The sequence below is a fragment of the Protobothrops mucrosquamatus genome, unplaced genomic scaffold (genome assembly GCF_001527695.2).
Source record: "Protobothrops mucrosquamatus isolate PMUCROS unplaced genomic scaffold, P.Mucros_1.0 scaffold4920, whole genome shotgun sequence".
NCBI classification, from domain to species: Eukaryota; Metazoa; Chordata; class Lepidosauria; order Squamata; family Viperidae; genus Protobothrops; species Protobothrops mucrosquamatus.
The window spans coordinates 10,703-24,062 of NW_015390804.1; the positions used below are offsets into that span (position 1 = coordinate 10,703).

General features: G+C 47.8%; 1 protein-coding gene across 1 annotated transcript; it reads right to left on the reverse strand.

Moving 5' to 3' along the window:
• Positions 1-11,581: 11,581 nt before the first annotated feature.
• On the reverse strand, positions 11,582-12,844 carry MB21D2 (Mab-21 domain containing 2). Its single transcript, XM_015828797.1, has one exon. The coding sequence runs from the start codon at positions 12,842-12,844 to the stop codon at positions 11,582-11,584; it is 1,263 nt and encodes a 420-aa protein (XP_015684283.1).
• Between the last annotated feature and the right edge of the window lie 516 nt (positions 12,845-13,360).

Sequence of the window (13,360 nt, forward strand, 5' to 3'; positions counted from 1 at the left end):
AAGAAAGAAAGAAAGAAAGAAAGAAAGAAAGAAAGAAAGAAAGAAAGAAAGTTCCTTCCTCTTCATTTAGTTCTGTGCAGCCTCCAGACACCGGGAGAGAAACTTGGCCAGATCCCTTGGTCAACCTGAGGTCAAAAGTCACAATCCGGCCACAGTCAACACATGTTTGGTGTAGAGGATGAACAAATAAGGGACACAGCCTTGTCGCACTCCTTTGCCCCCCCACCCGAGCCTGTGTCTTTCGCCACATTTGGGCTGCACCGGGAGTCTTCGGCTTACGACCACAGTTGAGCTCAGAGTTTTGCCCCATTTTACGACCTTCCTTGCTATAGTTGTTCAGCGAATCACTGCAGATGTTAAGTTAGTAACACGGTCGTTATGGGAATCGGACTTCCCCCTTTGACTCTGCTGGTCAGAAGGTCGCAAAAGGGGATCACGTGACCCCCCCGGAAGACTGCAACTGTCATAAGTATGAGTCAGTTGATTGTTGATCACGTGACCCTGGGGATGCTACAATGGTCGTTAAGTGTGAAAAACGGTCAGTGCTGCTGTAACTTTGAATGGTCACTAAATGAACCGTTGTGACTTGTGCTGTGTCTTCCCAACCCTTGTATGGGTTTCACATGAAGACGGGTCTACAGGAAGTCCTTGACTTACGACCACAATTGAGCCCCAAATATCCATTGCTAAGCAAAATATTTGTCAAGTGAATTTTGTCCCGTTTTACGACCTTCCTTGCCACCGTTGTTAAGTGAATCACTGCAGTTGTTAAGTGAGCAACACAGTCGTTAAGCGAGTCTGGCTTCCCCCACTGACTTTGCCTGTCTGAAGTTTGTACAAAGTGATCACATGACCCCGGGACACGCCCACCGTCATAAATATGAGTCACTTGCCAAGCCGCTGAATTTTGATCATGTGACCACGGTCGTAAGTGTGAAAACCGGTCCTAAGTTCCTTTTTTCAATGCTGTTGTAACTTCGAACGGTCGTTAAACGAACGGAGGTAAGTTGAGGATGGCCTGTTTGTTTTGGAATTCCCGTTTTCCAAAGGGCCTTTGGCCACTTGAGCTGGTCAACACAGAGGCTTTTCCACAAGTAAGGAAGCACAGATGGACTTCTTCGGGGTATCTTTTGGCCGTCTCAATTATCCAGAGTGCACCAACAATCATATTTCTTGTTCCTTGGCCTTTTGTAAAGACAGCCTGGACATCTGGCATCTGCTTCTTCTCCACGCAGGACTCTACAGTTGGCCAGCCCTAAATATTTATTTTGCTAGCAGATGAAATTAAGGGAGTTGTAGAATAGTTAACAGACTCTATTACATCTTCTTTATTTGGCACGTGGAATAATCTGTTGGCCACTGGTCATTCTCCAGAGAGCCTTTACTACTACTACTTCTGTGGTGAGCCATCTTTCCAGAGATATTTAATAATAGTAATAATGATGATGATGATGATGATGATGATGATGATGTAATAATAATAATAAATAAATAAAGTTGGAAGGGACCTTGGAGGTCATTGAGTCCAACCCCCTGCTCAGGCAGGAACCCTACACCATTTCAGACAAATGGCTGTCCAGTCTCTTCTTAAAAACTTCCAGTGTTGGAACATTCACCACTTCTGGAGGCAGGTGGTTCCACTGGTTAATTGTCCTCACTGTCAGGAAGTTTCTCCTTAGTTCCAGGTTGCTTCTCTCCTTGATGAGTTTCCCTCCGTTGCTTCTCGTCCTGCCTTCAGGCGCCTTGGAGAATAGCTTGACTCCCTCTTCTTTGTGGCAGCCCCTGAGATATTGGAACACTGCTATGATGATGATGATGATGATAATAAAAAGTTGGAAGGGACCTTGGAGGTCATCTAGTCTAGTTTCCTGTTCAGGCAAGAAACCCTCTACCATTTCAGACAAATGTCTGTCCTGTCTCTTCTTAAAAACTTCCAGTGCTGGAGCATTCACAGCTTCTGGAGGCAGGTTGTTCCACTGGTTAATTGTTCTCACTGTCAGAAAGTTCCTCCTTAGTTCTAGGTTGCTTCTCTCCTTGGTTAGTTCCCATGTGTTGCTTCTTGTCCTGCCTTCAGGCGCTTTGGAGAAGAGCTTGACTCCCTCTTCTTTGGGGCATTTCTTACATTCCTGTTGTTTTCTGATTTAGTAATGTCCAGATCGGCAATCTAATGTCACTTTTCAGAGGTGTAAATAGGGAATTATCTTCTCTAAAGTCTCCTGGATCTTGACCCGTCTCTTGAAGAGAAAGTTCTCAGTGTTCGCCTTTCATCTGTATCTCCTTTCAAATCAGTTACTATCTGCCTGTTGGTATCCTTTAGCACAGGGCTCTCCAAAGTTGGCCACTTTATGACTTGTGGACTTCAATTCCCAGAATTCAATTCCCAGCTGGCTGGGGAATTCTGGGAGTTGAAGTCCACAAGTCTTGAAGTGGCCAAGTTTGGAGAGCCCTGCTTTAGCATATCAGAGATTGAAACCAACCAAATATGGAGAACTTGTAGAAGACTTTATTCGTGCTTGATTGTCTTCCGATGTTTTCTAATAGTTCTCTCAACTTCTTGGTTAATTCATTCCTGAAATGTTTTTCTTGGCTCTGACTTCTCTTCTTGGCCAATTCCACCATTTCTTCTGACATTTTGTTTTCTTTCTTTCTTTCTTTCTTTCTTTCTTTCTTTCTTTCTTTCTTTCTTTTTTCTTTCTATTTTTTCTTACCCACTCTCTTGTTTAGCAATGGAAATTTTGGGCCAGTATGTGCCCTTCTTCTTATTCCTCCTTCTATTGTCTCTTGCAAAGCGGGTTGTTGGGCACAAAAGCCTTTTTTGTGTTCTGATTGTGCGCCTTCGCCCCAAGTGCCAAGGATGCCCATGACTTCCACCCGATCCTCCCGTGTTAGGAGGGCAGGTTTTCTCCCTGCTTGCTTCCTGCCTTCTGGGTGTCGCTGTAGAAGCGCCTGAGGTGGGGAGGGGCACTCCTTCCTGGCACCCCCATTTCCATTTCCTGCCAAGCCTCTGCCTCCACCCGCTTGCTTGTCCCTTTGTCTCCCGTGCCGTTGGCCTCCGTCCACGGCTGCATATTCGGTTCTGGGCGTTTGCCATCCTTCTCCTCTTGCACTAGCTTAATGCTTTCTTGATGAGATTGGCAGGGTGCCCGTCGAATACATCCTCACCAGGCTTCGTGAGAGAGGGCCTGTCCCTTGCCAGGAGTGCTTTAAAGAGACGATGCAGGCCACAGTGAGGAAAGCAAAACTTTCTTGTCAGCAACATCTAAGCCAGGGGTCTTCAAACTTGGCCCTTTTATGACTTGTGGACTTCAACTCCCAGAATTCCTCAGCCAGGCACGCGTGCCTGGCTGAGGAATTCTGGGAGTTGAAGTCCACAAGTCATAAAAGGGCCAAGTTTGAAGACCCCTGCTCTAATTAGTGCAAGGTGAAGTGTTCTTGGTGCTGGGGTCCTGTTGCACTTCGCCTGTGTCCAGAATTAATCCATTTTCTGGGCTTGCGCAAAACATGGAACTACCGAATAGCTACATTGATATGAAAAGGTGAGCCATCACCATCTAATCAGGCGTAGCACTAATTACGGTTAATGTGCAAACACAGCGAGCAGGATTCCCCCTGGATTAAGCTTGTTCTGTGACTTCCACAATGGAAGAGGGAGCAGTAAGGGTGACGGTGTTAGTGGAGATGACAAAAACAATTTTATTTATTAGGTTTTTATCCCACCTTTATTGCTTTATAAGTAACTCAAGACAGTGAAAATACCTAATAGTCCTGACAACCTTGTGAGGTGGGCTGACAGAGAAATTGATTGGCTTAAAGTCACCAGCTGGTTTTTATGGAACTAGAACTCCCTGTCTCCTGGTGATTGGTCCAAAGTCATCCAACTGGCTTTCATGGCTAAGGCGGGACCAGAACTCCCTGTCTCCTGGTGATTGTTCCAAGGCAGGATTAGAACTTAGAATCTCCAACTTTATAGGCCAGCACTTTTAAACAGTAGGCCAAATTGGCTCTCAATTTAATTTATTAATCACTTAATTAAAGAGAAGAATTTAACTAGTTTTGCTCCTACCTGGAAACCGCTTCTAGACTTTTTGCTCAAAACTGGAAAAACGCCCGAAATTTTGATTTTAGGTGGCGATGATTAGAATGGTTTCGTTATTGTGGAAACGGCTTGAAAGGTTGTGATTTTAAAAGGTAAAAGATTGAGGCTGAATTATTTATTGTATTTTACTGCAGTGGAGAAAGTCGGAAGTCACCCCCTTTCTCCCCCCTCCTTTTGCATTTTTTCTCTTTCTTTCACTTAAGTTTGCTCTCTTTTGCTTCCTCTGTGTTTTTATTTTATAACAAAAATTAATTTAAAACAAAAAGCAAAACTTATTAGCAAAGAACGTCGCTGTCCTTGGTGCTGAAACGGCCCGGGCAGCCTCTCCACCTCCCGGAGCCCCGCCCCTTTCTGCGGGATTGAAGTGACCCCTAAGAAAGTAGGGATGAAAGTGGAGGAGGCTCAGCTGGAGGACGAGGGAAGCCAGCTGGGACTTTTCCTGCGTCTGCCCAGCAAGCGAGGAGGGTTTGGCACCAGTCATTCACTGCTCTGGAGAAGCAGAGATCCGCTGAGTCGGCCCGACGCAGTCGCTCCTTGACACCTTCTTGAAGACGGGCCACCGATGCTGGAGGATTCGCTGATCCCCACCAGAATCTTCCTGCCTCTGTGATATTTTTTTTTCCCCATCCAGAACTGGATTTCGCCTCTCTGTGCTCCTTCCAAGCAGGACGCAGCTTTCCCAAAGAGATGCCAGACCCCCATCAAGCTCTCGGCGAAGATAGGATGAAGCAGAAGAAACAGAAAACCAACGGCAGAAAAAGACCCAGGGGTCCATCAAGTCTGCCCTTGGAGTTTTTGTTTATTTTTGTTTTCCTTTTATTTATTTTTAATTCTTAATTTTTATTTATTTCAAAATTTTCGTTGGGAGGATAGATCTGTTTACCCCACACATGTTTAAGTTCAATCAATCTGGATAGAGCTGGAAGGGACTGTGGGGGTCTTCTAAACTCAAGTCAATTCTAGTCCAGCCCCCTCCTCAAGCAGGACACCCTATACCTATACCCTATCTCAGGGGCTGCCCCAAAGAAGAGGGGGTCAAGCTATTCTCCAAAGCCCCTGAAGGCAGGACAAGAAGCAACGGATGGAAACTCATCAAGGAGAGAAGCAACCTGGAACTAAGGAGAAAATTCCTGACAGTTAGAACAATTAACCAGTGGAACAGCTTGCCTTCAGAAATTGTGGGTGCTCCAACACTGGAAGTTTTTAAGAAGAGACTGGACAGCCATTTGTCTGAAATGGTATAGGGTTTCCTGCCTGAGAGGGGTTGGACTAGATGACCTCCAAGGTTCCTTCCAACTTTATTATTATTATACCTCGCAAGATCCGTTTTCCTTGCCAGGCACATGGATGCATAACCCGAACTAGACTGTGCTGTTTCTCTGTGTCATATTATTATAGGTGGGTATATGCATAATTCTGTATTTATTTATTTATTTATTGTCATATTTATGCAGTGTCTATCGGAGGTGGTGGTGGTCACCCTTTGAGAGCTGAATGCAATGAAATTTCATTTTAATGTATGCCGATTAGTGTACATTCAAAGTGACAATAAAGCTATTGTTCTATTCTATTCTACCGTTTGAGACCAATGGTTGTCCTCTACTTAGGATCACAATTGAGCTCGAAATTTATGTTACTAGGTGAGAAATTTGTTAAGTGAGTTTTGCCCCATTTTACAACAGTTGTTAAGTGACTCTGGCTTTCCCATTGACTTTGCTTGTGAGGTCACGAAAAAGGACCACGTGACCCCAGGGACGCTGTGCGACCATCATAAATGTGAGTTTTCAAGCATCCGAATATAAATCACGTGGCCCTGGGGATGCTGCAATGGTCTTAAATATGAAAAATGGTCATAAATCCCTATTTTAAGTGCCGTTGTAACTTTGAATGATCACTAGTTTAAGGAAGAACGAGGGGGGACATGATAGCAGCCTTCCAGTATCTCAGGGGCTGCCCCAAAGAAGAGGGAGTCAAGCTCTTCTCCAAAGCGCCTGAAGGCAGGACAAGAAGCAACGGATGGAAACTCATCAAGGAGAGAAGCAACCTGGAACTAAGGAGGAATTTCCTGACAGTGAGGACAATTAACCAGTGGAACTCCTTGCCTGCAGAAGTGGTGAATGCTCCATCACTGAAGGTTTTAAGAAAAGACTGGACAGCCATTTGTCTGAAGTGGTATAGGTTCTCCTGCCTGAGCAGGGGGTTGGACTAGATGACCTCCAAGGTCCCTTCCAACTTTATTATTATTATTATTATTATTATTATTATTATTATTATTATTATTATTATTACTAAATAAACTGTTGTAAGTCAAGGACTCTCTGGACATCCTCACAAATAAATATTCCTGCAACTATTCCAGTGGGGGAAGCCAGATTCTCTTAACAACCGTGTTACTAACTTAATAACTGCGATGATCCACTTAATGACTGTGGCAAGTAAGGTCGTAAAATGGGGCAAAACTCACTTAACTGTCTCATTTAGCAACAGAAATGTTGGGCCCAATTGCGGTTATAAGTCTGGGATGGCAGTTGCAAATAAATACAGAAAGACCTCTCTCTCTGTGGCCCCTTCAGATTCTTGTTTCTGTTCGTTGATGGGTTCACACAACCCAGCAGCCCACACTCAGATGCGGGGAGCAGCTTGTCTGAACCCCAGGAGGGAGATTTAGCTTCATTAACCCCAGTTTTAATGACCTGAGGAGTCACGGATAAATCTTCAAGCCCCCCCCCCCTTAGTTTCATCACGATCCTGATTGACACCCTTCTCCTAAGGCTTGTGTTGGGGAGGGGGTGGGCTGGAGGCCAGTGTGTGTGTGTGTGTGTGTTTTGCTGTTGGTCAGGTTATTCATTTTGCTTTTAATCTGTTTTTTGTCAGTTCAGTTTTCAACCGTCAGTGCATTTAATCTCTTGTTTACAGGGTGAGCCACCCAATTAAATTAAATTAAATTAAATTAAACTAAGTGGAGTGTTTCACCCGAGCATGTGAACCAGGTCACTTCACCGGGTCAGGCTCAGTCAGTGCCCAGAGCAGGGGTAGGCAACCTTGGCTCCTTCATGACTCATGGACTTCAACTCCCAGAATTCCTGAGCCAGCATAACTCAGCTTGGAAACTTTTCCCTTTCCCCTCAGCATGGCTGGCTGAGGAATTCTGGGAGTTGAAGTCCACGAGTCATGAAGGGGCCATAATTCCCCCATGCTGGCTGAGGAATTCTGGGAGTTGAAGTCCAGAAGTCATGAAGGGACCATAGTTCCCCCATGCCGGCTGAGGAATTCTGGGAGTTGAAGTCCAGAAGTCATGAAGGGGCCAAGGTTGCCTACCCCTGGCCCAGAGTGAGAAGGGAGAAACATGTGGTCACTCTTGAACATTACAAAACTCACAAAAGAAACCGGAGAGGGGGGGCAGAGATGGAAGGAGATTGACAAAATCAAGACTACAGGCAGACCTCGACTTACCACAGCTTAGCCCAGAATTTCTGTTGCTAAGCAGGGAAGTGAGCTTTGCCCCTTTTTACGACCTTTTTGCCACAGTTGTTAAGTGAGTTGCTATAGTAGTTGTTAGTAACCTGGTTGTTAAATGAATCTGGCTTCCCCATTGACTTTGCTTGTCAGGTCGCAAAAGGGAAATCACGTGACCCCCCCGGACACTGCGACGGTCATAAATATGAGTCAGTTGCCGAGCATCCGGATACTCACCATGGCATCATGGGGATGCTGCAATGGTCATTAAATGTGAAAAAGTCAATGGAAAAGAATAGAATAGAATAGAATAGAATAGAATAGAATAGAATAGAATAGAATAGAATAGAATAGAATAGAATATGGAATGACTGGAATAGAAAATAGAGTAGAGTAGAAGAAAACAGAATAGAATAGGAATACAGAATAGAATAGAATAGAATAGAATAGAATAGAATAGAATAGAATAGAATAGGAATAGGAATAGGAAATACAGAATAGAAATATAGAATAGAAATACAGAATAGAACAGAATAGAATTACAGATAGAATAGAATAGAATAGAATAGAATAGAATAGAATAGAATAGGAGCAGAATAGAATAGAAATAGAAAAAAGGAATAGAATAGAATAGAATAGAATAGAATAGAATAGAATAGAATAGAATAGAATAGAATAGAATAGAACAGAATAGAATAGAGCAGAGCAGAACAGAATAGGAATAGAAAAAAGGAATAGAATGGAATAGAATATAGAATAGAATAAATGTTATAGACTAGACTAGACTAGAATAACAGAGTTGGAAAGGACCTTGGAGGTCTTCTAGTCCAACCCCCAACTCATAAACCACTTTTTTCAGTGCGGTTATAACTTCGGTCACTAAATGAACTGTTGTAGATCAAGGACTACTTTATATACTTTAGAATGAATTAATTTCCTAGTTCCAAAACACTCACCTTAGGCTTCTTTGGTCCTTCTAAGGATCATTTGTCTATCCAACTTTGTTCTGCATGCTTCCTTACGTATTTTCATTCCTTCGGACGAGACAAAAGTTCCCTTTGGCTCCTTTCCCCGTTAATTAAATAACGACATAATGTTAATTGCCCCAGGGGCCCTTAGCCCAAACGCCACCATCTGGCCTTTTGACGTTTGACCGGCTTTTGCTATTCGACGGTCCCTGGGTGCCCTCTAGTGGCATGGAACACCCTGGTGCTGCCATCCAGCAGACCCATCCGTAAGCAGATGATGGTGTACCAGAATGTGTGAACCCAGATTCTTGGTCTCTCTTGAGGGATGTGTCTGAATGGGCTGCTGATTTTTCTGGAAAACACCCAACCATCAATTGAGCTAGCAATCCAGGTAGCTTCTCTACACAAAGCAAAGAATTGTCTAACCCACATTCGCACTACTCGAACCTAATTAAGGAGAAACTTCCTGACCGTGAGGACAATTCACCGTTTCTTTGGGACCATCCCAGTCCAGGGGTCTCCGAACTCGGCAGTTTTGAAGATCCGTGGACTTCAATTCCCAGAATTCCTCAGCCAGCCATGCAGGCTGAGGGATCCTGGGAGTTGAAGTCCACAGATCTTAAAAGCTGCCAAGTTTGGGGACCCCTGATCTTGCCCATCTAGAATACATCTAGCACAGAGGTCAGCAACCTTGGCTCTTTTATGACTCCTGGACTTCAACTCCCAGAATTCCTCAGCCAGTATGGGGGAACTATGGCCCCTTCATGACTTCTGGACTTCAACTCCCAGAATTCCTCAGCCAGCATGGGGGAACTATGGCCCCTTCATGACTGGCGGACTTCAACTCCCAGAATTCCTCAGCCAGCGTGGGGGAACTATGGCCCCTTCATGACTGGCGGACTTCAACTCCCAGAATTCCTCAGCCAGCCTGGCTCAGTGTGGAAACCTCTCCCTTTCCCCTCAGCATGGCTGGCTCAGGAATTCTGCGAGTTGAAGTCCTCTAATCTAGTCTAGTCTAGTCTACTCTACTCTACTCTATTCCTGATCTGACCCCTGATCTAGCACAAACCTGATTGAAGAGGGTGGCTGGCTCACCTGTCCTGCTCAGACCATGGCTGGGCTCCCAGGGCTCCTGGTCGGCCAACTGCCCAGTCCCCCTTGAGCCAGACCAGCCCCTCGAGAAGGCGAGCAGGCAGATTCCTCAGGGCTTCAGAGAAGGGGGCAGCCCTGCAAAGCCCCACAGGTCCCTCCCAGAAATGGGGCAAGCCAACCCCCCCCCCGAAGTGCCTGGGGTCCCAGCAGGTCAGAAGCGGTCAGAGGATGGCCTGAGTGAAAGGGAGGCGAGGGCCGGGGTGCAATCAAGAGAAGGCCCCAAGGGACCCACCAGGAAGGAGAACACCCACCTTCGGTGCTCAGGAAACCACCCAAGACTGAAGCCCCCCCCTTCCCAGATTCTGGCCTTGGAGCCCCTCTCCCCACCGGACCCTTCCTCTCCTTGGCAACTTCAGAGCTGCCCTGTTGGATGCCTGCCAGCTCTACCGTCCTGCCTGGAAGGATGGCAGGACCTGGGTTGGCTCTGCCAGGCTCATCCACACAAGGCCAGAGAGGCCTGCCCAATGTGGCCCCAGCACCGAAAATCCCCTTTAATGACAGCCAGTTTGGTCTGCTGGTTAAGGCACCAGGCTAGAAAGATGGAGACGGAGAGTTCTAGTCCCGCCTTAGGCATGAAACCTGGCTGGGGGACTTTGGGCCAATCACCAGGCGACAGGGAGTTCTAGTCCTGCCTCAGGCACGAAAGTCAGCTGGGTGACTTTGGGCCAATCACCGGGAGACGGTGAGTCCTATTGTCACCTTAGGTATGAAAATCAGCTGGGCTACTTTGGGCCAATCACTCTCTCCCAACCCACCTCACAGGGTCGTTGTTTTGGGGAAAATATGAAAAGGAGAAGGAGTATTATGTATGCTCACCACTTGAGTTACTTATAAAAATAGTAAAGGCAGAATATAAAGATAGATAGATAGATAGATAGATAGATAGATAGATAGATAGATAGATAGATAGATAGATAGATAGATAGGTAGATAGGTAGATAGGTAGATAGGTAGATAGATAGATAGATAGGTAGATAGGTAGATAGGTAGACAGACAGACAGACAGACAGAGATGGATAGATGGAGATAGATAGATGGAGATAGATAGATAGATAGATAGATAGATAGATAGATAGATAGATAGATAGATAGATAGATAGATAGATAATGGTAAGACCAACAAAAATAAATAGATGGATAGATAGATGATGATGATAGACAGACAGACAGACAGTTGGATGGATGTGTGTGTGTGAGAGAGAGGGACAGAGAGGAAGAAAAAGCCACAGCAGGCCAGGCCAGGGCCGAGTGCGCAGGGACCGTTCTCACGGCCCGTCCTTTAATCGCTTGGAAGGAAGGCTTTGACCAAGGACAGGCGCTCAGACCGACTGTCCTGGGGTCTCCCTTGCAGGACCCTCGGCAGAAAGAGCCTCCAGGTTCTGCCCAGCCCTGATGCAGATCAATTACATTCAAGAACAGGAGATCAGCGGAAGAAAATGCCCTCAGTCCAGAGGCGTCGCTGGGATCGTCGCTCCTGGCCTCGTTTTGGTCCCCCTGGGGGAGCCCCGGGAACAGACGGGCCAACTGGCCCAGCAGCAGGAAGTGGCTCACCCTTCCGCCGGGCGTTTCCCACAGTCACCCTCCGAAAGCAGGGGGGGGGGAAGGGGGGAGGAAGCCAATTATACGAAGAGGACCCAGCCCACCAGAGAAAGGGATGTGCTAAAGGTAGAGGGGGATTCTTGCTGAAGGAGGCCGCCAGATGTGCAGACAGTCACGGTGGTCCGGGAGAAGGCTGGACTGGCCGGCCTCCAAGTCAGAGTAGCAGCCAATCCATGCCCAGAACCCCACCCTCTCCTGCAGGCCCCCCTCAGCCTGATATGTTGACAACGGACCCAGGAAAACCCGGGTGAGCGAAGGGGTCCCACAGTCTTGAGGTGGGGCAGGAGGCCGTGGGGGGACAGAGGGAGTCTCAGAAGAATTTGTCGTCAATTCTGAAGTGGGGCCGCGTGACGTCGTCGGGGTTGATGAAGACCGAAATGGACTTTCCCGGGTTCTCAGTCACCAGCTGCTGCAGCTTTTTGGCCAGCCGGTCGTCGGGCTGGTTGGGGTCCCCTCCGTCCGACTGGGGGGAGGGGATGCTGGTGGCGCTGCCCCTCCGCTGGAGCTCCAGCGTCAGCCGGTTGGCGGCCTTGACGTGCTCGATGGCCATCTGGAGGTGCTCGGCCGGGTCGGAGCGCACGGAGGAGAGCTTCCGCGCGTGGAGCATGACCGTCTCCTCGGAGAGGTGCTCCAGCATGTTGCACTGGGGGATGAAGTAGTTGGGGCAGGTCTTGTTCACCAGGCAGTGCTGCAGGTCGTCGATCAGGCCCAGCAGGAAGTGGGCAGCGTAATCCTCCTGCAGCAGGTAGCTGGCGGGCAGCCGGTCGCAGGCCCAGAGCATGACACTGCGCAGGTGGTAGGGGCTGATGGCCTTGGGGCGCGAGAGCAGCTTGATGATGATGGCCTTGCAGGCCTGGTAGGCCTGCATGAGGCTGGTGGAGATGCACTTCTTCAGCTGCACCTCGCTGCGGGCAAAGGAGAGGCGCCACTCGTTGTCCTTCCGGCCCTTGTAGGAGCAAGCCGGGACCAGGTAGAAGCCACTGATGACCTCCTCCTCCGTGATCTTCCCGTCCCAGAAGTGGTTCTCCATCAGCCAGCTCTGGGCCACGGCCGGCCAGCCCTTGAAGGACACCACCGGCACGATGTCGTACAGCATGCGGCTGCTGCCCACCCCTAAAATGATGGAGATGAGGGTGCCATTCTTCTCCACCTTCTCCACCTTGGGCATCCCCCTCTGGGGCTTCTTCTGGATTTCGCAGAGGACCACGCTGATGGACTCGTAGAACCAGTCGGCCACGCGGGTGGGGGAGAAGAAGTAGTTGGTGGCCCCGTTGAGGTGGTCCACGATGGTGCAGCAGTCCTTCCACTTGCTGATGGTCCCTTCATCAAAGAGCCGCAAGCTCAGCCAGGAATGACACAAGGCGGAGTGGCGCATGTCCAGGGTGACCGGCTGGTTTCGGTCGTGCAGCTTCAGGGCTGGCACAAGCAGGGTGAAGTCCATGTCATAGTCAGTGCCACGAGCGTAGAAGTTCAGTTCGTCCAGGTCAAGGTCCACCACGCCTTCTCGGACCCCTCCGGAAAGCAGCAAGTATTCATTGGCGACTGGAAGTTTTTGGTCAAGTTTTTGTACCATGCCTGGAAGGAAGAGAGAAAGAAGTTGAGAGGTAGCCTAGAGCCTGGTGCTTCAGAGCCTGCCCCAAAACAAGGGAGCAGGTGGGTCTTCCCCTCCAGGTGGACCTTCTGAAGCCAAAGCTTTATGGGTCAGGACCAAAACCAAGAAGGACCCAGGGCGATTCTTCCAAGCTGAGCCCTTTATTGTAACTCCTACAGACAGAATCTTGCCAGATTGAGGATCTACTTTCTCTATCTACCATAGACTCTGGGAACCATTAAGGAGGCACTGTCCTCACTCTCTTTCTCACACACAATATATGTGGGTTGATTTGCCTCTTCCTCCTTCCTGGAAAGCACCCCCTCCCTCCTGGGGATCCGTCTCCTCACTACATCCCATCACCTGTATAGGTAGACTCGCAACAGTTTGTTTACTGACTGTTCAAAGTTACAACGGCCTTGAAAAAAAGTGACTTATGACCGCTTTTTCACACTTACAACCGTTGCAGCATCACGTGATTTACATTCGGAGGCTTAA

Bases quoted from the DNA above. Each gene is read 5' to 3' on its own strand.
- MB21D2 (XM_015828797.1), bottom strand. From the start codon at position 12,844: ATGGTACAAAAACTTGACCAAAAACTTCCAGTCGCCAATGAATACTTG.